The following is a 26,127-nucleotide window of genomic DNA, read 5'->3' as shown; positions in this document are numbered from 1 at the left end:
TTTCCAAGTGACAGTCTGAGATTTATCACCTTCCCCAGCTCTGCAGTCATTTTCACCTGGAACCTGTTGAACTCAGCAAGCCAGGCAGACAGCACGGGTTACAGGCTATTGGAACCCAACTGCTAGTGGAAAAGTAAATATTTCAGCTAGATTCCTGCCCTTGTATAAAAACAAATGATTATTTGGTAAATGGCACTTGCAAACCTAATGTTTCCTGCGTTGGTGTGTACTGTAGACGTTGCACAATGGGGACTTGTACTGTCCCTGTGTTTTGGGTCACTGGGTGCACAAGGCTGCTGCCAGCAAAGCCAATGAAGTATGAAACCAGAGCCCTTGTAGCAGAAAGCATACGCAAGATTTGCCAAATCATTACAGCCCAGCTATTTAACATGGCCTTGGCTTACTCAGCAGAATAAGCCTTCAAAAAGAAAGACATAGCTGGCAAAGCCACAAAGCTATTGATTAAACAAAAATTGTGTTGTCTGGGAGTTTCTAAATGACTGCCATTTCCCTATTTGATGCAGTTTTATTATGTTAAGTAAAGTTGTACAAGATGCCCCAAAGGAAAGAAATTAGAGGGACTGCAAGATAATTGCTTCACTAGGGATTACACAGACATCCTTCACAAAGCGTAGAGTAAAACCATAGAAACCCTTGCCCAGAACCACACTAACGCTTGCCACAAGAGTCCAGAAAGCAATGGGAGGTGGACATTCCCACACCCAGTTCCAATATGGTTACATCCCAATACTGTAAATACACTATCAACCTTGGAAGACACAAAGGTGAGAAAAGATCTCCACGATAGAAGGAAAGTACTCCATCACCATGCTAGGATCAGCAGGTTCAGTCACCACACCTGTAACACCTTGCAGTTTTACACAAAACTAAAAGAACCCACCTAAAACCAGGCCTATTATTCAGAGTCTGGAACATGATGCTACTCGAACCTCTCCATTTCTCTTCCCAATCTTCTTTTTCTGTATGCAATTTCCGTATGTGATTTTCCTCTATGTGATATCCTACTGTCACTGCAAAAAAAACTTGCCCAGATGAGATTAATACAACAGGGATATTCTACTTCTGGGATTCAAATTAACTTACCCAGGTACCATGTACTGTATTACGCTGGGCAAACATACCTTCTGTTTAGTGGTGGCTCCATCACTACCTCTTCCTCAGGTCAAACCATCAGTGCTTGCAGAGGTTTCCACTGATGTTTTTTTTTACATGTTTAGATCTATATCTGTCTTTGACTTCTGCTTCCTTTTGACTAACTTAGGCCACAACTTTCAGAAAGCTATTATCAAGCTACTAATATCAAGCTATTTAGGTACATAATAATTTTTTTTTGTCTAAAACAGACTCCTCAGTACATTACAGAAAGTGGAACAAGCATGTCCTGAAATTTTAGGCTATACCTAGTTCTCTGTCAAAACCAGAATATGTTATTAAATAATTGCTTTTACTGGATCACACCGATTCTGATGTACAAACATATATGATGAAATAGGCAGTGTTCCATTATGTCCTTTCGGAGTTGTACAGAGAAGGGCAACTTAGCTGTGAAAATGTGCTTGCAATTATCTGTGGGAGAAGAATGAAACCTGGGAGGAGGGGAACAAGGAAAGGGAGCCTGGGAACAGAGAGAGACATTCCACAACAGATTTACAACACAAATGGCAGAAAATAAAATTAGCAACTCCAGGGTGGGTACGGACTTTTGCCAGCATTTTTGGCTAGCCTCAGGGTATGTCTACATGGCAGTCAGTCACTCCCAGTAATCCTGAGACTGCAATACACTGGAACAGTGACATACTCCTGTGAGATTTAAAATGGAGAGTGCTGGCACTGGTAGAATATAGCTGGGGCAGTAACTGCATGAATCAAACTACCCAGCTACTCAGGAAGCCTTGGTGCAGCGATGCAGTGACTAGTACCTGAGCTTGCTAGTGTAAAGCTTGCATGGGATTGCCTCTGGCTCCCGTCTGCCTTGGGATCCAACCGACCTTGATTTTCAACCCCTACAAATGCAGACATGTGAGTTCCAACACATTGTCTTTTGCAGCATGGTCAAAACAGCCACAGAGGGTTTTACAAAGGCACAGAGAGAACCACGCCACAGCTCTCCACCACAAGACGGCCTCTACATCCAAGCTGCCAGCAGTGTCATTGGAGAGGTTTATCCAGTCACAAGCCAGATCCTGTCAGCCACAAGCTGCATCCCTGAGCCATCACATAAGTGGATACTGCCCTACAGGCCCACAAGATGGGCACCTCTTTGCAAGGTCTCTCTCTGGTAAAATGTTCACACACAGAAGTGAATAAGACGCCTGTGGGCATGTGTTGAGATAAAGTCTTTAACTACATGCTGAAATACTACCCTATGCTTAGAAGTTTGGTCTCGTTCACAGGACAGAGGGACTAGAGTTAAAATTGAAGTTGTCCAGATAACCCTGAAACTGAGACTTTGGTGCTTCTACATGTTTGATTCTGCAACTTTAGCAAGGTTGGTTTTAATGCCTTTTGGGAGGTAAGAGGTAATCTGGGGACAGATTGCTTCCTGGCAATTAATTGCTGTACTTTTGCAACAGCAATGAAAAACATTCCACAGAAATTCAGGTCAGGCAGAACCTGCCTGATAAACGCGAGACTAACTCAGGCCTCTGCTACACATCAAACAGCAGTTGCAAGGTCTGCCTTCTTTTCTATGACTGATCTCTGTCAGCACCACAACACTCAAGGATCCTACTGGTTGCTTTGCTCATACTTCTAAAAAACAGCTCTTCACAAATGCTGTGAAGAAAACCTTACATTTGCCATCGCTACAATGGAGACGGTCAAAAGAGCAACAGAGAACAGAAGCAGCAGCTCAGATGGGAACTTTTTTGAAAAACAGGGTTAAAGTCAGCCAGGCTAGAGCCTACACTCAGCTGCCTACATCGGTAGGGCTGTGCATTCAAGGCTAGGCTACGGTGAGCGGCTCTAAAAACAGACAGAGGGTTGGTTTTTTTCTTTCAATACATCTTCTCAGCACCCACATCCTGCACCTAAATGTTATAATCCCAGGATAAAATGAGAGCATTTGTAGCAAAGTTCCCTCCATGTTTATATTGTTTCCAGAACCACTCCTCTTGCACCTCCGCCATGATTTGGCTGGCTGGCTCCGTTGCTTCCAGCACTGCGCTGACTGGAATCAAGGAACAGACTGCTTAAGAGCAAGAAACAGTTTTATATCAGTACAGTGTGAACCCTGCAGCACTATCTGACTGCTCAGATCTGTGTCCCATTTACTGTGGTGGTCCTCAGCTTCCACGTGAAACTTTTCATTTTTAAAACGCATTATGACCAAAGCTTATAAATTGCAGGGCGGGGGAGAAGGGGGACTGTTAATTTCCTGTTTGGTTCTTAGGAATTAAGCTTGTATGCTTGCACCCCACTGACCTGGCTTTGCTAGTATATGTTGTCAGAGGGCATTATTCTGTACCTTTTGGATCTGCTCAAGACACATTCCCTTTCATTCTGCAGTATTTTCGAATTCTACCTTACAACTGTTTGCATGACAGGATCTCTCTGCTGGGTGCTGCACTAGACACAGCAGGGAGGTAAGTTTATTCACAAGTCTATTAGCATAAATATCAGGCCAGAAAGGGAACATTGTGAGAGTGCTTTTCCCTCACCTGCAACACCACTATTGCTTGAGAGACACCGCCAAGGCCATATGTAATTATGCAGCAAATAATTATGCACCCTAAAGCAATTTTAACTAAGCTACATCTATCAGTACTTTACATTTAAAGCAAAACATCATACTTGACAGAAACCTGACGGTTCTAAACTCTTCTCTTGCCTGCTTCCAAATCCAGAGCCTTTTGATTTGTGCACTATAGGCTTTTTACCTTTGGACTCATTTTTGTCCTCATCTGTTTTAGCTTCAAGTTTGAGGCCATGCGGTTTCAGACTGTTGGCAAGAGACTGCATCTTGCTTATTGTCAGTTGATTTTGATTCACTTTCTTAAGGGCATCTGACACGGCGTGGCTTCCAGCCATACCACCTCCGGCTATTCTCTCACCATCTAGGCAGTGCCAGGTTCCGCTAGCTCATGAATGGGAATCTTCCCTCCTCACCCAAGCCTGCCCCCACCCCACAACAGGAAAGCTGAGGCTGTTGAAAGAAACAGGAATGGCAACAAAGCTGGCATTGTTGTTCTGAAAAACCACTGGCTACAGCCCACCCGCTTCATTTAGGGTATAACGGATATAAGGATGAATCCCAGCTTTTGTTTAAAAAACTTATTTGCCTTTTTCTTTGGAGAATGGCTTGAAAATGGTAACAATGTCAATGCTGTAGGCAAAAAAGAGAACCAGGGGTGGGGGAAGTGGCACTATTTTTCTAAAAGTCACAGTTGTTCAGGGTGGTCTTTGGGGTATGAATCTCAGATCAGCTTCACACTGGTCCAGTTCATGGAGCAGGAGGGAAACACCATTCAGGATCCCATTAACAGTAGGGTATTTTCAAGCTCTTACTGATGGAGTCACCCTGCTAGTCTGAGGAAAGATGAGACTAAGAAAGTGTTCAGCATATTAAGCTGTTTGTAATGTGAAAACTTTGGACTTATTTAAGACTTCAGAGACCACAGTGATCTCTGTGTCTTCCCTTTTGTGAAGGACAGAACACAGTACTCCACCCAGCAATCCCCGGATAAAAACCAACTAACTGTAGTTACATTAAAGTGTGTTTTTCTAAAAGACATCCACGTTTGACCATGCCAAATGCAGGAACAAGGCTTGCTGAGGGTCCTGTCTTGTATGGTAAGAAGTTTATGATTTGCCACCTCACCACATATTCCGTGATCTCTACACTGCCTGTCACCCTTTTGTAACAGCACAATTCTTCTCCTGGACTCTTTGTAGGATGCTCCCTTTGCATCCACGGACCAACGTTATCGCTCCAGATTTGAAGATATAAGTACAACAGATAAAAGTTATATCATTCACCCCATCATCAAGCAACAACCACTCTACAGGTTAAACCTGAAGATGAACTTTTATAGGACCTATAAGCATCACCCTAACGGACCTATTTAATGATGTCTCCATGTTTTCACAGTGCAGCTGTCCGTAATAGTGTTTTTTGCAGTGAGTCCAAATGACATTAGTGGCAGATTAGGAATCTGACACATCAGTTTGTAATCCATTCACTTTTTCCAAAGTCTACATCAGAAACTATCTGTGAATGCCAAGCTGGTCTTGTCATCTCCACAAACATTTGTTAGTCTGAGAGCAAGAAGTAATAAACCTCAGCTTTTTATGGTCTTAAGGAAATCAGCCTTCAGTAAAGCTCACAATGATGACTCTCCAAAATTTATATTTTCTCCAATATTTATGTAATTGATAGGATTTTTTTTTTAATTAAGAGACTTACACCTAGTTTTCCTTTGTTTTCATTTTTAAACCTGAAGCTTGTGCCAGCTTCTTTGTCATGATCTCTGCAATGTATTTCCTCACATTTCACAGTCACTGAAAAACTACAAGTTTGTAGGTAAAGTGTGCAAAGAATCCTTCCATTTGCTCAAGACATGCTGAAACAGGAAGGGTCAGAGCATCTTGTTGCAGTTCAAAACCAGACAAATAAGGAGAGGCCTGACACCTAGTAAGGTCAACAAAAAGACTCCTGTTGACTTCAGGGCCAGAAAGACACCAGTAAATTGGCCAGACTTTGAAATAATTAACTAGGCCACTGGTGGATGACAGTATAGAAGGATGATTTGATGCTCAGGTTGGGTGATGAGAGATAGACAGCATTATTTCCCCTCTGTTTTGATTTGGCATGCTGGGGTTTGATTACGCATGCTTACGGCTGGGCTTAAGCAAGGGAAGAGGGGGCAGAAGGGCTGGAGGGCTTGCTCCAGTGTGTGATAGAGAATTGCAACTCATTGTGAAACAGGCTAACCTGGAACATCTACGCCAAACACCTGTGGCAGCAGATTCCTGCCAGCAGCTTCTCTAACCTAACCCAGCTAGCTCCTTCAGTTGGAGACTTACCAGCCCACTTGCCTTCTCAGAGAAGTCTGTTTCTTACAGACCCCCCCCCCCAAGTGCCTCCAGTACTCAACTACTTTCCCAGTCTCTCTTGCCTGAGCCTGTTCCAGTCTCTTCCCTCTCAGTAAAGTGGCTCATGAGACAGCTCTGTTAGAAAATGCAGTCTCCTGTATCATCTGTCCTTCTTCACCTGCGCTCTTCATTTAAGCTCTCCATCTCTCCCCACAATTGCACCTATGCCTCTCCTGAAGCAGAAGATTCCCTGCACAATACCACACTCACCATCCAAATCCTCCAGAGTACTGAACGTAAGCCACCTTCTATCAACCCCTTTAGACATCTAATTCCCACCTCTTGAAGCAGTTTTCCAAGATGGAGGCAAAGGAAGAAAACCAGCAGAGAAAGGACTTTATGGTCTTACCACCAAAATTGCACTCAGAAAAGAAAATGGAGTTTGCTATTTTCTGCAGGGATGGAGAGCTGTATCCAAAAGCATTACATCCCCTATTTATGTTGTGGATTTTTTTTGCAAGGCATTATTAGGAAGAAGCTTGACAGCTCTGCTGGGAAACTTGGCAAACACCAGGGCAGACCAGTCTCACTCTTACACAGCTGGATTTTCTGCAGCTCAAGTATTTTTCCCTCCTGCTCTTGGCCCATCCAAAGATGAGTGCTGAATTTCCCTTAACATTACCCACAGGTTAATTTGTTATTACGTTTAGGCTCAGTTTAACATCTTGGCGTACAATTTAAATAAAACCAAAACCAAATGTCCTTCATTTCTGCTGAAACCACCCTTGGTTTGGCTCAGCTGCCTTTGGTGTCACTGGAGGGTGAACAGAAGATTCATTTTCGTCTTGTCATTTTTGGTAGTAACCTAAATATCCTCCATGCAACTTTGAAATACATTGCCATAAAATAATTATTTGTCACGGAATGAGACTGGCCAGAATTTGAACATGATACATTGGCTCTGACTTAGCTGTCGAATACTTGTTACTGGAGGAAAGGAGGATACAACAGACAGAAGGGTGCAGACAACACTTATGCACAGCTTCTTACTAAAGGAACAATGGTGGGTTTTCCCACCTTCTATCCAGAGAGGCTAAAGGAAGGAGTACTTGAAAATCTCATAGGTAGAGACCTTGCCCCTGTATAAATTTGTTCCTGGTCTAAGTCAGCATAGGGGTTTGTGTATATATATATAAAAATCTGTAAAGGTGTAACTTATACAGTCTAACTGTGACACAGTGCAACCAGAGAGATGTCAATGGAAAGGGAAAAAAGGTCATAAGTATAATGAATAAGTGTATGTTACATGGGAAAGCAGTTAATGTGGATGCTGACCTTTGGGTTAAGTCATTAACTGCACTAAGATGATGCAGGTGACTCTTCCCGTCAGTTTTGTTTTCTTCTGTCCATGGGATACTTACAGGCAGCTTTAAAAAGCCTTCAAAGTCACCTGCAGGAAGTACCCGGTAATCTCATTCTGCAAATTCCTGTCTGACTAGGAATTATCATGTTCTTGCTGTTTTTTCCAGTCATTGTTCAAAGTGTGTTAGTTAGCTGTGACTGAGCTGATAAATCAAGTTATAGGATTTCTTTCTGTTGATCAAATAATACTGCTTGAGGGCATTTCCAAAGTACTGATGTTTACAACTTCAGCCACAATAGCTTAATTCACATGAGGGGATGAAACCATTACCAAAGTATTCAACTATTAAAATCCTTGACATAAACACCTGAACTTCAGAGAAAATATAGCAAGTTCAAAGATTTTGAAGTTGATGTTGGTTTTGTGGACCTACACTACAGCATAAACAGAAGCAGAATTTGTCTCTAACTACTACCATAAATCATTTAAGAGAATGAGGCCTCTTTGTGCTACTCAAAATCAAAACAGAGTAGAAAATAGCGGAGGATCAAATAAAAAGATTTATGTGTACTGAACTGAATATTTACATAAGCCTCCTAAAAATTAAGTTATTTATCAATCTGCTAGATTTACAAAATCATAACAAGCATACCACACTAGTAATTTCATTTGTGTGGCATTACATAAAAGTATGCTACAGGAGCACCAGAAAGACAGACAGACAAGGACAAGTTCTTACTTGTGCCCAAGTTCATGTGCAATGGTAAATGCCAGATTGAGACCGTTGTCTTCAGCAAGAACACACTTTCTCTTGGCACTGCAGACACCTCCCAGGTAAGCAATTCCTGCAACAGAAACACAGAGAATGTTCCCATCAGAATCAGCGAAACAGCTTGTTCACTCAAAACATACAGCACTAATTCAACCAAAATGATAAAAAACGTGCCCAGTATGAAAAATATTAGAAGAGTTTGCACATAAAATCATCTGAGTATTTAGTTCATCATCCTACTGAAAAATCTGTCTAGAATTTTGTCAGACAGGAAACAAGTTAAACACACTCACCTTCCCTGCTCTCATTGGAAAATCTATTTCACTGTCCATACAGGCACAGAAAAATAATCTAAGCTTGTCTATTAATGCCCCCTACTACAATGTTAGAAGATGCAGTGAAGCAGCCTTAACAAGTATTTAAATGGTATTCTCCCTATTTTCAGAATAAAACTGGGGAGAAAGAATAAAACAATAAAAACAGAGACTCTGAAAAGTTCTTACATTCTCCTTTACTTTCATCCTTAAAGAAAGCAAGAGCAGCAGAGTCAGAAAAGCTGGCAAACCGCTGACGGTGAGTCACAAAGCCAATGTAGGTGGCAGAAGTCTCCTATGACTTAGTGGAATTTAGGATTTGATCCCATGGACAATTGCACAGTACTCTCTAGGCCTGTTTGTGTGGGCACCAGAAACGGTTGTAGGCTGAAGTCAAAAAGGAATTAAACTTTTGCTATGGAAAAACAATAGTCCTCATCTGCCCTTCCTGCATCCAGACTGTCCCCCGCAGAAAGTGCCACCGTACTTGGAAACGTTGCGATGGCATCACAGGCCACGCGCAGGACAACGTGCTGATGAGATTTTGTTTCGTCTGCCATCAGAAACCACAGTTAAGCCACTGGGAATTATGCACAAAAATTAAAGACAGAGCCAGAGCCTCAGGACACCTCTATTTATACAAGTCATCCACTGCTAAACAGGCACATGTCAAAAGCCACAAACAGTTCAGGTGTGCAAACAAAACGAGGTTTCCAGACAGGGTGCAGCAACCTAAAGGCTGAGCTCATCCTGCCTCTTCACACATCCTCTGCCATGCTGGACGAAGGGGAAGTGTAAAGACCTTCCTCAAATGCCTTTCAATGTTTTCACAGCAGATATATTTGCTTATATTTAACAGAAAGCAGGGAATCTATCTCCTCACTGCAACACTGCTCTCACAGAGGAGTAGCTAGGATCTCGCTGCCTTTAACAAGCAGACCACAACCATGCAGTGGAGACATGATCTCCCTTTTGGGTTTTTTTTCCTTCTGTCAGAGTTGACAAAGCTGTGCCTATCAGGATGCAAACAGCGTAAACATAAGTCCGTTTCTGTTTTTATGAGATTTGACAACAATATGGATAGGAAAATTTGTTTCCAGGGGGATTCTGCATGGAATGAAGGGATGGGCAATAGCCTTTTCATTCAGGACTAGCAGAGTGAAGACAGTGCAGAAATCAGACACTAACATTTGCTTACTTTAAAAGTGCTGACTGTGGAAGGCCAGATTCATACCACATGCAAAAACTGAAATCAAGATATAATCTTTTTAAATCAGTGACCATCGAAGGCTGGCTTTCAGGTCTCTTCCTAAATTGACTTGTTTTTTACTCACAGAATAGTCATAAGGATGTCAAGAAATGCTCAGGAAGTAATATTACTTCAAGAAAGAGATTGCAACCTCAGTGCACACACCCGATGGCCTAATGAGCGGGTCATAGAACAGAATCTCAGCTGTAGGTGTCTGCAGCGTGTCTTGGGCTATAAACATGCCTTCTGTTTCTTTTAAGGATCACAAAATATTTCTGGTTGATTTCTGAAAAGGAAGTAAATATTTCTTCTGATTTACATCTGCTACCGTGCACCCTTATGGTGACTTACAAATAATAATACCCTCACCAATAACAGCCTTTTGCTTCCAACCCTACTTGGGATCAGAAATTTCTGAGAATACTTTTGGCAGAAGGAAAACACTGTTTGGCAAAATGTTAGTTTATTGTAAAGCCAATAGCAGAAGGTCTGAGATTAAAAGGAAGCAAAAATTGAATATTTGAGTCAGAGAAGAGGAAAAGGAACAATTAGGTGACTCCGCCAATCCTCTGCTTCTTTAAATTTGTGCCTTTGTGCATTTTTGATTTCTTAAATCCTCTCCCAGCATTCATACACAAACAGGTTACTTAGGAGGAAGGACGCGTCATGCCAAATTGCTAATCCACTCCATAGCTGCCTCTCTGCTGGAGCACACTGTGTTGTCACAGGAGACAAACCTGTGATGGCCCATCAGCTGCTGGTAATCCTGATCCGCAGCTGTGAGAGAGGAAAACGGGTGAGGGCTGCTGAGTCTGCCGCCACTCATCGGCTTGCACCGCCCAGGCTCTTCCCACGGCGGTGTGCTGTGACCCTGGGGCACAACTACCAGCTTCTCAAAAGTTGCTCCTGGAGATCCTTCTGCCTTTTGGGGATGAGGCAAACATAGCTCGTAATAAACTGACCCAAGTCAGCTGAAATACACTTTTACTAAATAGGGAGGGGTATTTTGGTTAACTTTCAGCAATTTTAGGTAGAGCCGCCAGCAATGACCAGCACAGGATTCTCACTGGAAGCGTTTAATTTCTACTGCTAAACCTGATTATTCGGCCTTTATCTTCCATTTAACCAGTGCCAATATATATCTCAACGCTATCTGACACGTGACGTTTTAACTGAGAAACAACAAAACGGTGTTGCATCTCAAGCTCCGTGGTCAATCAGGCAAGCCAGTTTAGCTTGAAACGATCCATGCTAATTTCCTTCTGATAAATTTCATAAAATGAAGCTCAGTCAATGTTTGCTCTCACTTAGAGATGGAAGGGGGCAATATTTCCCTGTTTGGGAGATGTGGTGTAGCAGAATAGTCTGGAGTTCTGTCAATATATTAAAAAAGGTTAAATGTAAATTAAAATGTCAAATAGATTACCTCAAATGGTAATTCTTCTGAAGTCTTTGTTTAGTGGCTCTAATCCCCACTGAAACTGACTGGCAGTAACACTGCTCTGTGCTAAAAGTCTCATCATTCAAAGGGGGAAAACTGATGACTGAGGGCTTGTACATCCATCAGTGACTGAAAAAGTGACTGTGGCTCAGTTATAGACCTTTAGTCACCTTATTTTTATTAGTTACTTTCAATGCTTAATGTAAGACCTCTGCAGCCAATTGGTAATACTTGCAACGACCAATGAAAAAATGCAGACATCTAAAAGTAGTGTATTTTTACAACTATTACAGACTTCTGTTGCAGCAGAGCCCAGGGATCAGACAATGCAGGAACAGAAGTGGACTGGGCAGGGAAACTCCTGATCCTAGAGGAACAGACAGCAGAAAACCTTGCAGTACATGAAACGAACTTGGTAAGAAGTCCAGCTCACGAACTGCTGAGTGCTTATTAGCAAGAGTCATTCTGGAACAGCAAGTCAGTTATAACAAATTGTTATAACATTTTAAGCCTGAAAAAGCTTGCTTCAAAAATGTTTTTGAAATATATATTTTCTATCAAACTATTTCCTAAGACAATAATTTTCTTTTGGACCAATATAGTTTACTATTAATTCTTTCATTAGAATGTGAATAGGAAATATGCTATTGATCTGCAAACATAATACAGTTCTTTAGCAAATATATCTGAACCATTACCACCATACAACTTTTTTGTAACCCAATACAACGATCCATATAATTGGTACACAGAGAAAAATACATCTTTAACTATCATTGTCAGTATTACAATATCCTGGTAGCTGCATTAATATGATTTATTTTCTTCATTGGGATGAATGGCAACCGTTGTTTGCCTCTTAAAATTCCAGATTTTTATCTGAGCCTTTCAAGTCTGCAGAACCGGAGAGAAACTTCATGAATTCAGGTATGTTAATGAAAATCCTGGCATGTTGTGGTTCTCCCAGGCTGGGAATAATATAAGAGGAAGTTCTCTTTTTTGGTAATTTTGCTTCTGGCTCTGTCTGGGAGACAAGTGTGTGAAAATGAAAAATAGGGATGAAAGTTGAATTGGTTTTGTTGTTGTTTTGGTGTGGTTTTTTTATTATTTAAAAAGCACACTTCTGTGCTTATGCAAATACACAGACAGTGGCTTTCTTTAGGGGGAAAAAGTCCTTATCTTTCCAGATACACTACTAACAGCCAGCAATTACCACAAATCTATTTTTAATATCAAAAAAGGTCAGGCAGGAGATTCAGTGGTAGAGGGAAAGGAAAGCCAGTTACTATTTTTACTATTAGCAAGTGTGACTATTTTTTCCTTTCTCTCACAAGAAATTGTCTAATTACAGCCCATAACTTCTGTGCTTGGGTTTGAACACGCAAACCTATCTACACTTCCACAGCAAATCTTAGGACACAGGCAACTGTGTAAACTCAGATTTATCCAAAAAGTTGTCATACATAAACAGTTTGCAGCTGTTGGCCTTTCTGCCAGCTAATGAGCCCTCTGCTAGCAATATCTCTAAGGGGAATGATTACATTTATCCTACCAGCTCAGCTAGGCATTAGGATATTACATACTTGCCACAGTGATAGCCAAAGCTGGAAGAAGACAAGTTCTGGTGCGTGGGTTCACATTTCATCCTATGTGAAACACCCGGGGCTTCCTTCTGATGGCTGTGGAATATTCACTCAGCAAGTGGTTTATCCAGGTACTCCAGCTTTCAACTCTCTAATGTCTTGTTTTCATTGCACTCCTAATACTTTAATCTCTTCTTTTGCCAGCCACCTCTGGATACAGAACTTTTACTTGATTAAAACTTGGCTAGCTTTCCTCTTCTCAATGTATTTGCTGTTGGGAAGGGAGCCAAACTCGAAGTCCTGAAGTCTGCTTGGCACACATGGAGACTCACTGCATATCCACATGCACAGAGCAAACCTCCCATTCCTCACCATTACTAGTTCGGTGTCGAGCTGATGTTTTTCTCATCCTCCTACGATTTTCAATTTGTGCAGCTCACACATTGCCATCAATTACACTCCTGTAGCCGCTCTTAACATCCTACATAAGTAAAATCAGGAAACCCTAGAAGTGATTCATGCTCTGTTTTCCGTTCAATTGCAATGATATGTTTGACAGAGATGCCCTGCCTGTATTTACACATCAAGTCAGTCACCAAGGGAATCTTTCAGTGCTTATGATAGTTAAAAATGAAAAATACTTTCCCTTTCTATAAAGCCTACATATAAAAAGTTCCAAAATTTAAAAGCATTAAAGAATAAGTACCCACTAAACTGCCTCCAAGATAGGTAATAACAGAATCCCTGTTCTACAGCTGAATAAACAGAGGTCCCAAGAAGTCAGCAGTATCCGGGCGAAAAAAGAACGGTGTCCATGGAAGGACCCTCTCCAGCATGTACAACGCAGAGAGGCTAAGGTTTTTACCATCGCTGTTCTACTGAGCCTCCAGCTCCAAGTTTGGTTTACAGCGATCATCCAGAAGAAGCTAACAGGCTGAGCTGTTCCTTCGTTTTATGAGAATGTGCTAATTCAAAGCCACACACGCAATTTTAGTGGCACAGATTAATTTGGCTTAATGCTGGATAGTCATCTAGATGCCAATTTCTGTTAATCTTGCAGTAACAACATGGTTTCCATTAGAGTTTAATAGTCACGTATGGAAACTGTTTTCCTTCACAATAATTTTCATTGTCACTGTATTTAATGAAACCCACACTGGAAACAATACACTCATTATGAACCACAAGTACAGGAATTATAGTACAGCCATCCAGTGCATGGCAGACAGCTACAATCAGGTACGAAAACAGGTTAGCAATCATGCCAAGTGCTGTACCCAATGCAAGTCACAGTATTTTGAACTCAAGTATTTATAAAGGAAGAGTTTCTGATGCCATGGACTGTCCGATGGAACAGGCTCCCAGACGCTGCAAAAACTCGGCCATAGCCTATTTCAAATAGGTCTCCCCGTGAGTATGGCTTTATTCTTCAAGGGAACGTGAAATACGAAATAAGCTCAACCGGAATGTGCCTGAGAAAGAAATCTACACTGACAATATGGATGCCATTTTTCCTCAGTTGGTACTTAAAGGACAGATAATATGACCCATTGTCTGTCTGATTCTCATACAAGTGCCATGCAAGAGACAAAAATGAGCCTAGGGGAGAAATTAGTTAAATTCACTTGGTCTTGCTGAGTAGCAGAACATCCACTCCCTGTTGAGAGCTTAAATTCCCTCCAGGGTGGGGGTGGTTGAACCATACTGAGGAAACAAGGCAAACAAAACTCTACACGGGACTGGGTAGGCACTCAGATAACAAGGGAATAGTCAAAGTCCTCAGAAGGGGTTTGTAATTCTGCAGAATTTAAGCTAGAATACCATCCAGGCAGTTGTATTGTGTATACAACTCCCCTACTTCTTGTTGGTGGAGGAAAGTAGTGGAGGAAATAGTTTCCAGCACTAATTTTTTTGAGCATCGGTAAGCCCATGCCATTTCTGCAGGCAGAAGATGATCTGGATTCCTGGGAATCCAAAGAGACCTCTAGCTAAGGGCACATGAGGTTCACTCCTCTGACTCCACAGCACACATTTGTTTTCATACACGGTTTTCAAACTGATATCCAGGTCCCCCTATATATTCCCCCGTCTCACTAAGAATCTGGCAAGTACTACACCAGCTTTACAGAAAAGTGAGCTAAGAAACAACATTCAAATAACTGGTAAGATCATACAAGAAGTCACCACTACTTCTGAGAACACACATCAGACCCTGACTTTCTGTACCTAGCCAACTTGTTGCAAATGTGCCCATCATCAGAGAATCCTCTCCTTACTTTGGAGACTCTACCTTATCCCAAATTTCAGCACGACTTCTATAAAACTCTGTTCCTTGCCTCCAAACCAGCACGACCTGCAGAGATGCAGAATGCTTTCCCAGAACTCAGTGTACTCTGTGCCTGGACACCTCCCCTATGGGAATGACTGTTGTCCTGTAGTGACCAATAAAATCTCTTCTTCCTTGTAACTCTGAAAACACTGTCACTTCCAGTATACACAACTGCTGTCAGAATCCCAAAAGCCCAGCAAGAAAAATAAATAGCTGAAACACAGAGCATAGTTACTTTCTGAATCTCTTGATTTTCATTACACACACCCTGAAAGACTAACAAATAAAATCTCTCCCTGATACAACACTCGCTGTGATTTTTCTAGAGCTGACAATGTAATACTCCTCAGAACAAAAAGTCCTAATAGCACAAACGAATGAAATACACAATACCTTTTACAGGGGATACTTTTCTGACTACTGGGAATACTTAAAGATATTTGGTACTTAAATACTGCTACGGCACCCAAAGGTCTAGCAACTGGCCCTGGATAACATTTCACAAGACCAGGAAGGACTTTAACTGTGAGAGACAGATTCAAATGTGTGCCTTAGCCTTTGTGAAATGGCTGCGATTCATGCAGGTACACCCAAATCTTAGCCATGGCACGCTGAAGCTCAACAGACCTCCTCAGTTGACTCTTTCAGCCCACACTGAACTCTGTGCAGGAATGTGCTACCCCCATTTTCAAACAGATTAGCTGACATCTATCCAGGGTTTGTCTATGGAAGTTGCCCTAATCTATACCTTTCTGATAAAAAGGCCTTTGTGAGGCTAGACCTCTTCATGTCTGTCAACCTGCAAAGAAGGCAAGATTCTGCAAATATTAGAGCTTAAAGGAGCACTTTTGCTATCTTATTTTTCCTTTTGTTTAATTACCCTGCAGGACGGCAATTAATGGAACATGTGGAATCCCTTCTCAGCATGGCCAACTCTCAGCCTTAGCCTTCAGTCTTTCTGTGGGGCTCTGTTGTTTCCTGGGAATCCTCCTGTGGTTTTCTAAATTTAGTGGGTGAATAATTTATCTGCTCCTTTACTAACTTGCCCACACACAGACATTCCCCAAGATGTCAAGAGCCTTATTCTAAGGCTACTTGCATTGGATTTACACTATGCTAATTCACTGATTTAAGCAGAGCCTCTCCCAGTGTGCAAGGGGCTGCCCAGGCAGTTGGAAAGCCCTAGAGATCGAGACCTCTCATGACTTTAGGGATAACTGTCCTCACCCAAGCTAGTAAAAAGTCACTTGGGGTACAAAATCCGTTGAGATGAAGAAAGCTGAGAGATGTTCTAACACCCTTTTGGCCTAGAAGAGGCTTTAAGTAAGGCCTTCAAAAACATGCCAGACAGGCTATTAACACTGCATTATACCAGCAAAGAGCAGAAAACCTTTGGCAACCCCCAGAGGTTGGCACGGACATCTTTAAAAGCCACATTCCTTCCCAATGCCATTCAACAAGGATTTGTGATCACAAGCATGAATCTTCACCACACTGACCATACCTGAGGAGAGGTACGGCATTCACAGTAATTCGAGGAAAGCTGGAAACAAGCATACTGGTTAGCCTCATAGAGCAGATATCCATCAGGAGTGACACGGGTATCGCTGATCTTGCCTTGGAGCAAAGGAATGCATTAAAAGACCACCTGAAGCCCCTTCTAGACCTCATTTTCTAAGCTTTTACAATAAAGCACTGGGATCTAAGACCTCAGCAAAGGAGATAAAAAGAAATACCCTGTTTATTTGACATCTGCTCTTTGTTCAGCATGACATCCTCTGTGCCATTAACATGGCTCCTCCCTTTGAGCAAACCATTGCTTCCCTAGATGACAGCACATTAATAAATCCTCTCCATCTAACATGACATGAGGAGTGGCTTAATTAACTGGAGCGAGGAAGCAGGGTATCATCTACATGTTTACTCTACTTTGATATGCTAACAGCCACATTCCAGAGAGCTTCTCCCGCACACTCCCCAGCGACAGGAGCCCCGGCTGCTGCTGAATACAGATCTCAAACAGGCAAAAACACAGTTCCTGTCTGCATTCCTGTTTTTCTAATTAAATATGAAGTTTTGGATATTTAGTCCAAATCAAACCACCATTCCCAAATGTAGATTCCCAAACCCTGACAGCTAATTCACCACCTGTTTATAGACAGCATTACACAGTGCTGAAACTCTCCATGCTCATGCACACACGTAGAAATACATGGGCTTAATTACCCAAAGTAAGATATATTACAACAGCTGTACTCCTGTTAAGAGGAAAGGCAGAGGAAGAGGTAGGTAGGTGGATCCAAGGGAAGCGCTCCAGCTGGGGAGGGACTGATCGATTGGATGAATCAACACATAGTGCTGGGAAGTATACAGAAGCCTGGCATAATTCAAACATAGTGAACAAGGGGGAAAGACAGATGGGAAGAGATTGGGGATTGAGAGGAGACTGGGACAGAAATGTAGCAAACGAAGATAATATGGGTTTGCCAGAAGTCTTCAAGAAACATGACTTTGATCTCATAAGCAACAGGGAGTCCCTTCTGTGGGAGGCAGGGGTCAAGGAGGGCAGGAGATAAGATCAGAGGGAAGATGAGCTCTCTGAGGACTTCTGTGTGTACTTAGCGCTGGAGAAAAAATGGATCTACAGTCCTGGGTCATATGTTTCTGGCATCATGGGTTCACTTGAGGAAAGCTAAGAGCTGGACTGCAACAAGGCCTGATGAGGGCATTGAAGTGTTCAGGCAGGGAGGCCTGTGCCTTAGTGTGAGCAAAAAAACGGCACGTAGCGTAAGGAAGGGACAGCTTTAGAACTGGTCTAGAAACAAGCAGTGGAAATCAGTGGGATACAAACTCTGGAAAGAAAGAGAGACAGGCACAGGGGACGTGGTTGTTCAAGCGTATCTTATACCGAAAAGGAATCAGATCCAGCAGAAGACGGGAGAGATCTGATGCTTTTGAAAGACTACAGGAACATGTAACTGTGAACTGAAAAAAAAAAAAAAAAAATCACCAACAACTGTGAAACCAAACTCTAAATCAGGATTTGGCTTCTGGCCCTTGAAGGTCACCCCTGCCTGGGGCTCAAAGGTATTTGGATTCTAATGCCTTCTGTTGGCCGCATTTTGTTAACTGGATGCAGACTGCACTGCAGAGATGAGCCTGCTGGTCCTGTCCACTAGCTGCTGTAGAATTAAGCACGATCATAATGCTGTGATTCTGAATCTTCCCTTCTCACACGCATGCAAATATTAGCATGATAATACACAAAAGACAGGCAACCTGCCAAGGCAACAGGAGGACTCAGCATCGGATTCAGCATTTGTGGAGCTGTGTGAATGCCTCTCACTTCAATAGCTGAAGCAGGGAGATGCAGAATAGAAATGAGTCCACACCTCTCACCTGCTGGATTGCTTGACAAGAGGAGAGCACTCCACCTGTTCCTTCTCTAAACAGCCTTCACAAATCTCATCCTTCGCTTTCTCAAATGTTATTAAAAAATCAAAATAATTGCAACATTTCTATATTTCCATTTTGGCCTGTCCTGTTTAGTGGAACAGGCCTGAACTCAAGAATTGTTTCAGTGTCCCCTAAGCTGCATCTTTCAGGAATAAATAACTTGCCAGAAGAAAAAAAAAAACAACTCTGCCATCAGAAAGCAAAGTGCTCGAGGGCTACCAGGCCCCATGCTCAGCACTCTGCCACATGCCTATGTTAGTCTGCCAACACCCCTCCTGTTCTCAGGATGGGCTCCCATCTGAAGCTTATAAACTTTCAAGAAATGGAAAAACAACCCTGGCATTGCCTGCGATAGCTGCAGCTTTGCAAACTGTGCAGGGATCCAAAACCAGCTTTGAGGATATTTTAATCTCGCTCTTTCAGATGAGTTCTGTGACTTCTGGTTTTGAATTTGTCAGTTTGTCCCTGCAACTCATCTGAGCCATCTGCTTCAACAGAGGGCCTGAGTGCAGAGACGATGAAGGGGAATCACGAAAAAGATCAAATCAGAGCTTTTAATGAGACTGCTAAACAAAGAGGAACATGGAATTCAGCAGCAGGGATCTTGGAGCCTTCAAATTCCTCAGTATCTCCCTTCCAGAATGAAGAGACAAGGTCAGACTTGGCAATAAATCAGAAAAAATATTTGGAGTCTCTGTACAAAACAGCATCTGCTTTAAGAGCTAACAGTCAGGGTCCAGCATTCAGTTCCAGTTGTTCTTTCTCATAATTGCAAACACTGAGAAACTCATGAAGCTATTCAAATAAATTAAAAGATACTTCTAACAGTTTCAGGAGCTTTACTGAGGCATGCCTATCTCAGCCGGTTCGTCGGGGTTGGGTTCACGAGCAAGGATCAGTCCTGAAATCATTCAACAATATTCACCAGCGTATCGTGAACAATGTTTCAGTGTCTGGAGAGTTTCTGCCGAATGGGACAGTTTTAGAGATGGCCGAACACCTGTGCTGCTGATGAATGGCATTCTTCCACAGCTCTCAATTAAATTCCTTCCATGCTCTGAAAGAATGACTAAGCAATTGTTACTCTCAAAAAGTGAATGAATTTATACTTTTGAAACATGTTAATATTTAAAGTGTATTTTATTTTTAGGCGCTGTATGCGTGTCAAGCTGTTCTCTTGGCAAAACAAAAGCCGCTCAGGCGACTAGCGGAGCAGGCCAGCAGAACGGGATGATTCACAGTAATCAAACTTTGAACAGATGCTCTTCCAAATTGCTTCTGTGATACTTCTCAATTACAGCTCCTACATCCTGACTTACAGGGCTTGTCTAAGCTCCTGGCTTCGCTTTGTCAAGCTGCCAGCCAACACACGCACTGATCAACTTATTTAGCAATTCTTGGTTCAGCCCTTCTGTTTTAATTCTTTGCTGAGTGCTGATTTAACCTCACAGCCTGCCTGACTTGAGAAAACTGACAAACCTGGGGTTTGTGCCTCATAATGTTAATAGGGCTGAGTTACTCTGCTGGAGTCAGAACTCAGGCTGAAAAGCTTGTACCATGCAAGAGAATGAAGCTGGTCCCTGATGCCTCAGCCTCAGCACCTCTGCTGCCAGGGGTAGGGAATGAAAATGATCCTTCCACGTCGGTGGGCAGGAAGAGGAGACTAAGGCAGTGCCATGGCTCTGCTTCGCTCCTCACGTGGTACCGCAGTCAGCACATTTGTTCTGGTGACAATTAAAAAAAACCCTAAACTTACAGCAAAATTAATGGCTTGATTTCCTACACATTTGCACTTGCCCACATAAATGTGGGTGATGCAATATTTCCTTCAATGGCAGCATCAAAGGGAGAGAGCTTTCCTCTCTACCTAGTTTCCTAGTTTTCAGAAAACTTCCAAAAGCCTAATATTTCTGAGATCCATATCCTCAAATTTTACTCCAATTGACCAATAGGTTTAAAAGCTATTAGGGAAAGACCATCATTGGGGTAAACAGACATAAGCACAAAGCACACACATTGCATACGCACACTCCCCAAATCAGGTTAAAATTACTATTAACCTAAAGGGCCCTCCTCTGGGTTCCCAAATAGAGCTGTCAGCTCCGACTTCCACCCCACAGGAAGGGAAAGGCCCGCGCGGTACTTTGCGCAGACAAACACATCGCAGCTCCAGCCTGACAGAAGAGAAGTAATGGCTGATTTCAGAGGTAATGTAGCTAGAGATATTTTTAATATGTCCTGAATCTACTTTCTTTAGTACATCCTTCTCTACATTACTCAAAAATAAAATGTCACCTTTTAAGTAACACAAGCTACAGAGAGATTTTCACTAAGCAAAAGACTAGCATGAGCTTTTCTCACACTTAATAAAAAGAAATCTCTCGTGTTCAAACTTGAGCTCCTGTGAAAGAAAACACAAATTTGGATGAATACTGCTGAGCTCCTTGCGATGACTGACAGCAGCCCCAAGAGTCCCTGGTGCCTCACAGACACAAGTTAAGGCACAGTCCCACTCCTGAGGCCTTTATAGTCCGAATTCAGAAATGACAGCACGTGAGGCTCACCAGGAGACTGCAGCTGCAGGCAGCACTAAAGAAACTTACTGTCACGGTATCCTGCAGAAACCAGTGGGATGTTTCCATGCACGCGTGTTCATGGTATTGCTCTAGGTCTTTGTGCTAAAGTATCAGGACCAACAAGGGGAGAACTGCCTCTTCTAGTCTCATGTGCTTCTAAATAAAACACCCCTGGGAAGCGCAGGAGCTCCTACATGCTTGTACGCTGTCTGGGCGACACTTCCAGGTCTGAATCAAATCTGTGTGTCCCTGACCGAAGACTACGTGCTGAGTCTGCACCACGGCGTGTAGGGCTTTTCTCAGCTGTCAAGCCCCACTCGGTAAGCGGCTGGTGGAGAGAATTTCCAACAGTAACAGCTGTACTTCCCAGCTACGCAGACAGGATATTTCTGCACAACCCTGCTTTGGTGCCCAGTGGCAGCGGCCTCCCGGCAGCTGCCATGTAATGAGATGCATTTCCTAACAAAGCCACCTGATTAACGATAGCATAAACAGCTTCATGGCATTCACAGAAAACAAGTTGAATATGTATTACATCCGATCTAATTGTACCAGCTATCGTAATCACCATGGGCTTCACCAAAATCTTACTGAAATCAACAGAAGTATTACCACTGGCTTTGGAGAAGGTGCGTTAAGCCATTTCATGGCTTTACTTAGTTCCCACCCCCAGAAGGCCAGTCTTTGTCTTTTTTACTTCAGTGTAAAGCCAAAAAGCTTTACTTAGTTCAGCATTTAGACCACGTTGTAGCTCACAGACACCGGTGCAGGAGTAAACACACTAGTTCATTGAATGAATACGGACTACAGTTTTCCCATGTTTGAAAATGCAACAAGCAACAGATAAAAATGGAAAAGAGAGGGATTGTTCTGAGACACTCAGTCAAAAGTTATCACTTTTAGATCTGTCATTCAGACAAGAAAATCCCAAGGATCGAACAATCATAGCAAACACACCTCTGCACTGCAACACAAACCACAGCAGTCAAGAGTTGGGGCCCATCGTGGAAAGGCCCTTTGCTCTGAGCCGAGACCGTCGCACCCTTCTGCATTCCTCAGTTTCAGAGAGACATCGCAGAGAATGCAAACGTGTGGGAGGGCTGTGCCAAGAACCTTTTCTCGCTTTGCTCCACAGAGGGAGAAGGGAAATGGGAAGATCCAAGGGAGACAGATAAACACGTAGAAAGAAATCTGGGGCAAATCAGAGAACACTATGGAAGAAGGAAGTGAGACACAGGGAGGAAGAGACACGAAACGGAAACATAATTAAGTTATTAATTAAATTTAAGTTATTAAATTTAATTAAGTTATTTAATTAAATATTAAAAAAGGAGCAGCTGACATCTCAAAGAAAATTGCAAAACTGAGGACGTCTGTAGTCCTAAGCAATATTCTTGTAATGCAGGATCTGAGGCCCAGGTTCAGGAAAGCATCTCCACTTCAGATGCTGCTTAAGTATTTGTCCAGATACAGAAGGTCAGGCAAGAACCACAGGGAAAACCATCTGGAAGGACAGAGCAACTCCAGTGAACAATGCTGCTTTTCTGAAGTCCAAGGCAACAGACACTTGTAAGAGGTCAGCAAAGGGATTAGAAGGAGCACCAGTACTTCCCAGAACTGATCAGGAGTCAAGACATAGGGCGAGAGAGGTGTAGTCAAGAATTTAATCCATACCTGGACCCAGACAAGACTAAGGTGGAGACAGCACTTTCTCTCTGACTAACAGGCATAGCTAGAAAAGCAGATGAACTAGGGCATAGGAGATAGGGAAACATGAGTCTACAGGTTTCTTAAACAGAGACATAAAATATAAATTCTAAATAGAAATCTACTTCAATCTTTTACTTTTCTCTCACTTCAAGAACAACAAAGTCTGATTAGATGGATGGATGCATTTTAGAGCATCAGTTTAACTTTCCAATAAATAAAAACATCCACACAGAGTGACCTAACTTACTGGCCAATCTTCTTATAAATAACTGCAGTGTTTTCTCTGTTTGTCTACTACAGCACAAATATTGCTGTACATGCTAGAGCTTGATGGATGACATTATTAAAACCAACAAGTAGATCCCAGCAGAACATTAATGTGTACCCAGCAGTCTAATTATGGTCAGGCAGAGCCTTAATGCAAACAGATCAGGCAAAATGGCTACACAAAAATGCATGACAACTACACAAAACCAACAAATATCTTCAACCTGCTGACTGCTCATGACCACTAACTAAAGTAGAAATACAAGGCTAATTCCAAGCTAAGCAAACACAGAAATCCTCAGCATTCTACAGATCATGCTGAAAGAGTACAGAAGGAGAAAGATATTTGATGGGTTGGGTGTAGGATGGGTTTTAAATTTTTTATTTTAATAAGTTCAACATATCTCTATCAGCTGATCTAAAAAAGACTTGTCAAACTAATTCAGACAAACACCTTGCAGATTATAGGATTCTGAACCTGAAATTTAAAAGTGTATATAACAGAGCCCCTGTGTCCAAATAAAATTCCAGGGGTTCAAAGGACGGTTTATATATCCACATACTTGCATATAAATACACACACCTCAGTGAGAATTAGGCTAAAATTTTACCATCTCCCACAGTCATCTTCCTATATAAATTGGCAAGAACTTGACAAGGAAACCCCGGTATTTTCTACATGGAAGACAGGGGCAAATTCAGGTTTGTAAAATTCAAAGTCCTTTGCCATGCATTTAGAGACAGCATTTTTTTTCCAGAATGGCCATTATCACAAAAGACATAAGCTCACGTAACTGGATACAGAAATGCAAACACACACACAGATAAATTCACATATTTTTGCATTGATCTAACCAGAAAGCAAAAATAAACAGAGAATGAGGACCAATTTCTCTCTAGCCTGTATCCCAACCCAGAGAATCATTATACCTCTTCAAAATAGGTAATTGCTCACAGGAAGCAGAAAACTAAAAGTTAAGCCTATCAGAGCCACTGATCACAAGTGCCACCTTGTATCCACTCAGGATTAATGAAGATTGGTGTAATTTCCCATCTAGAAACCCATGCAATCTGCGAGACAGCTGAAGAGCCAAAAGATCCTACAAAACCGAAATCGTTCACTGTGTACCAGTGCTGTTGATTATTAACGCCTCTTCCCTCCCTAGAATGTGCAAAAATGCAAAATCATATTTTTGACCTTACCAGCCTATCCATTTCTCAAAAAGCACAAGTCCAGAGGCAACCTTTGCTCCCTGCAGCATCTGACTAAAAATTTTGAATTGGCAGAAGTGTAATGGACCTTTTATCAGTACTTTTTTCCTACTTACTCTTCAGGCCACTGACACCAGTTATTTCTCATGCTCCATGACCACAAATGTCAGACACTAACTACTGCAATGAAACTCCACCATAAGCTTTTGGAAAAAGCTAGGAATGTGAAGCCCACTGCACCTCCCCCTTCCCCTCGTCTGTTCTGGCAGGAAGAGTCTTCAAGAATTCCAACAAGTCACTGAACAAGATGAGCCATGATCTTGCTTCCTTTCCTAGAATGTTGGCTTTGTTTTATCTCTTTTTATCTGTTAGGCCTGTTTGCTCACCTCTCTGCTCACTTCTCCCCGTTTAAACTTTCCCAAGAAATGAGGTTAAAAGAATACTTCTGGAATTTCTGGACATTGAACAGAGAAATGCGAATTTGCTGATTCAGCAGGCCATTCCTTAGCTGAGCATTATCCCCACACCAGATGTTCCAAGGTGAGGTCAAAAGATGACCAGAAGTATCCCAAAGGCATCAGTTCTGAGCAAATTATGAAGTTACCATCCACGCTCCCCTGTGGAGTAAACGGATCGGCTGGGATGGCTGACACAATTACTGCCTGTTTTCAGCACTGTCCCTCTCTAGAGTCTGCTCTCAGGGAGCAGCTAGGGCAGGCGCTGCTCCAGGAGGGAAGGGAAGCTGAAGTCGAGCATAAATAAGGCAGGGAGAGGCAGTGGCCTCACAGACAAAGGCGCAGTCCCGCTGCACCCAGGCCAGGTGAGCAGAGAGGTTCTTAGCAAAACATCCTTGAAGTTCTTTCCTCAAAGGCAGACACCCAAGCCACTACCTAAGGTGGCCCAGGCAGCCAAATTCCCAGGAGGGCTGGGGAAGCACCCAGGGCCCCAACATTTGCCATCCCTGTAATGCAAGTGCATCCTGAGGCCCCCTGAACTGCCGCGGTTCACAATCCTACACGTTAATGCAAAATTATATGGTAAATCATCTTAGTCTTCTATAACTGCTTTATCCTCTTTCTCAGCTTCCTGGGTGCTTCTCTAAATGTCTCTTCTAGTTCCACAAGCAACAACCACTGAAGGAAGTTTAGCTCCTTGATCACTCACTTTGTATGATCTACCATTTAATAAACGACAGGATTCACAGTGTTGACATACAGAATCCTTGTCCGACAGTCAAATATAAAGCATTAAAAGAGAGCATGCTGAAATATGTTGGAATTTTATTTACATGGCATAATTTTTCAGGTGTAGGGGATCCAGATAAATTTGCTTTTAAAGTTTAAATTCACTTCCACTATGGGCAAGAGAGCATTTACACCACTTCTAACAGCCTAGCTGAGACCTCTGAGTAGGTGACATTCACTCTTTTTCATTTACAGCTATAGCACAAAACTGTCACAGCTGATCAGCTTCCAGACAGGAAACTGTTAAATACAATTATATCACTTAGAGTTTGTTGCATTGTAACTGTTACTTAAGCGTGGGATAGAACCTCTTAAAATAAGACTGTGTTTTCAGATGCTTAATTACAGCTGTGACCACAGATCACGAAGCAGTCGTCTTTAGCCCCTCAGTTTTGCTGAGCTGTGAATACAGCACAAATTTAACCATGAAGGGAGTTGTCCCTGTAAAATACTGATTTTGTCAACAAAGTGGAGGTGCTGCTCTCTAAGACATGATGGCAAACCATGGTCTGTGCGTTCTTGGGTCAGCCCAAAATTTCATCACTTCTCCCACAGCA

At 42.3% G+C, this 26,127-nt stretch overlaps 1 protein-coding gene across 2 annotated transcripts in view; it reads right to left on the bottom strand.

Annotated features, from left to right (window-relative positions):
- The window catches only part of ADAMTS17 (ADAM metallopeptidase with thrombospondin type 1 motif 17), a 195,700-nt gene that overhangs the window by 112,092 nt on the left and 57,481 nt on the right, over window positions 1-26,127 (bottom strand). For both annotated transcript variants that reach the window (XM_064456130.1, XM_064456129.1), the window contains exon 8: window positions 8,157-8,262. In XM_064456130.1, coding sequence (XP_064312200.1) covers window positions 8,157-8,262 — 106 coding nt within the window. The remainder of the gene's footprint in view (window positions 1-8,156; window positions 8,263-26,127) is intronic.

This window comes from Phalacrocorax carbo, chromosome 7 (assembly GCF_963921805.1).
Source record: "Phalacrocorax carbo chromosome 7, bPhaCar2.1, whole genome shotgun sequence".
In the NCBI taxonomy this organism is placed as follows: domain Eukaryota; kingdom Metazoa; phylum Chordata; class Aves; order Suliformes; family Phalacrocoracidae; genus Phalacrocorax; species Phalacrocorax carbo.
Note: the sequence above shows the minus strand (reverse complement) of the source record. Positions and strands in the feature narration are given on the sequence as shown.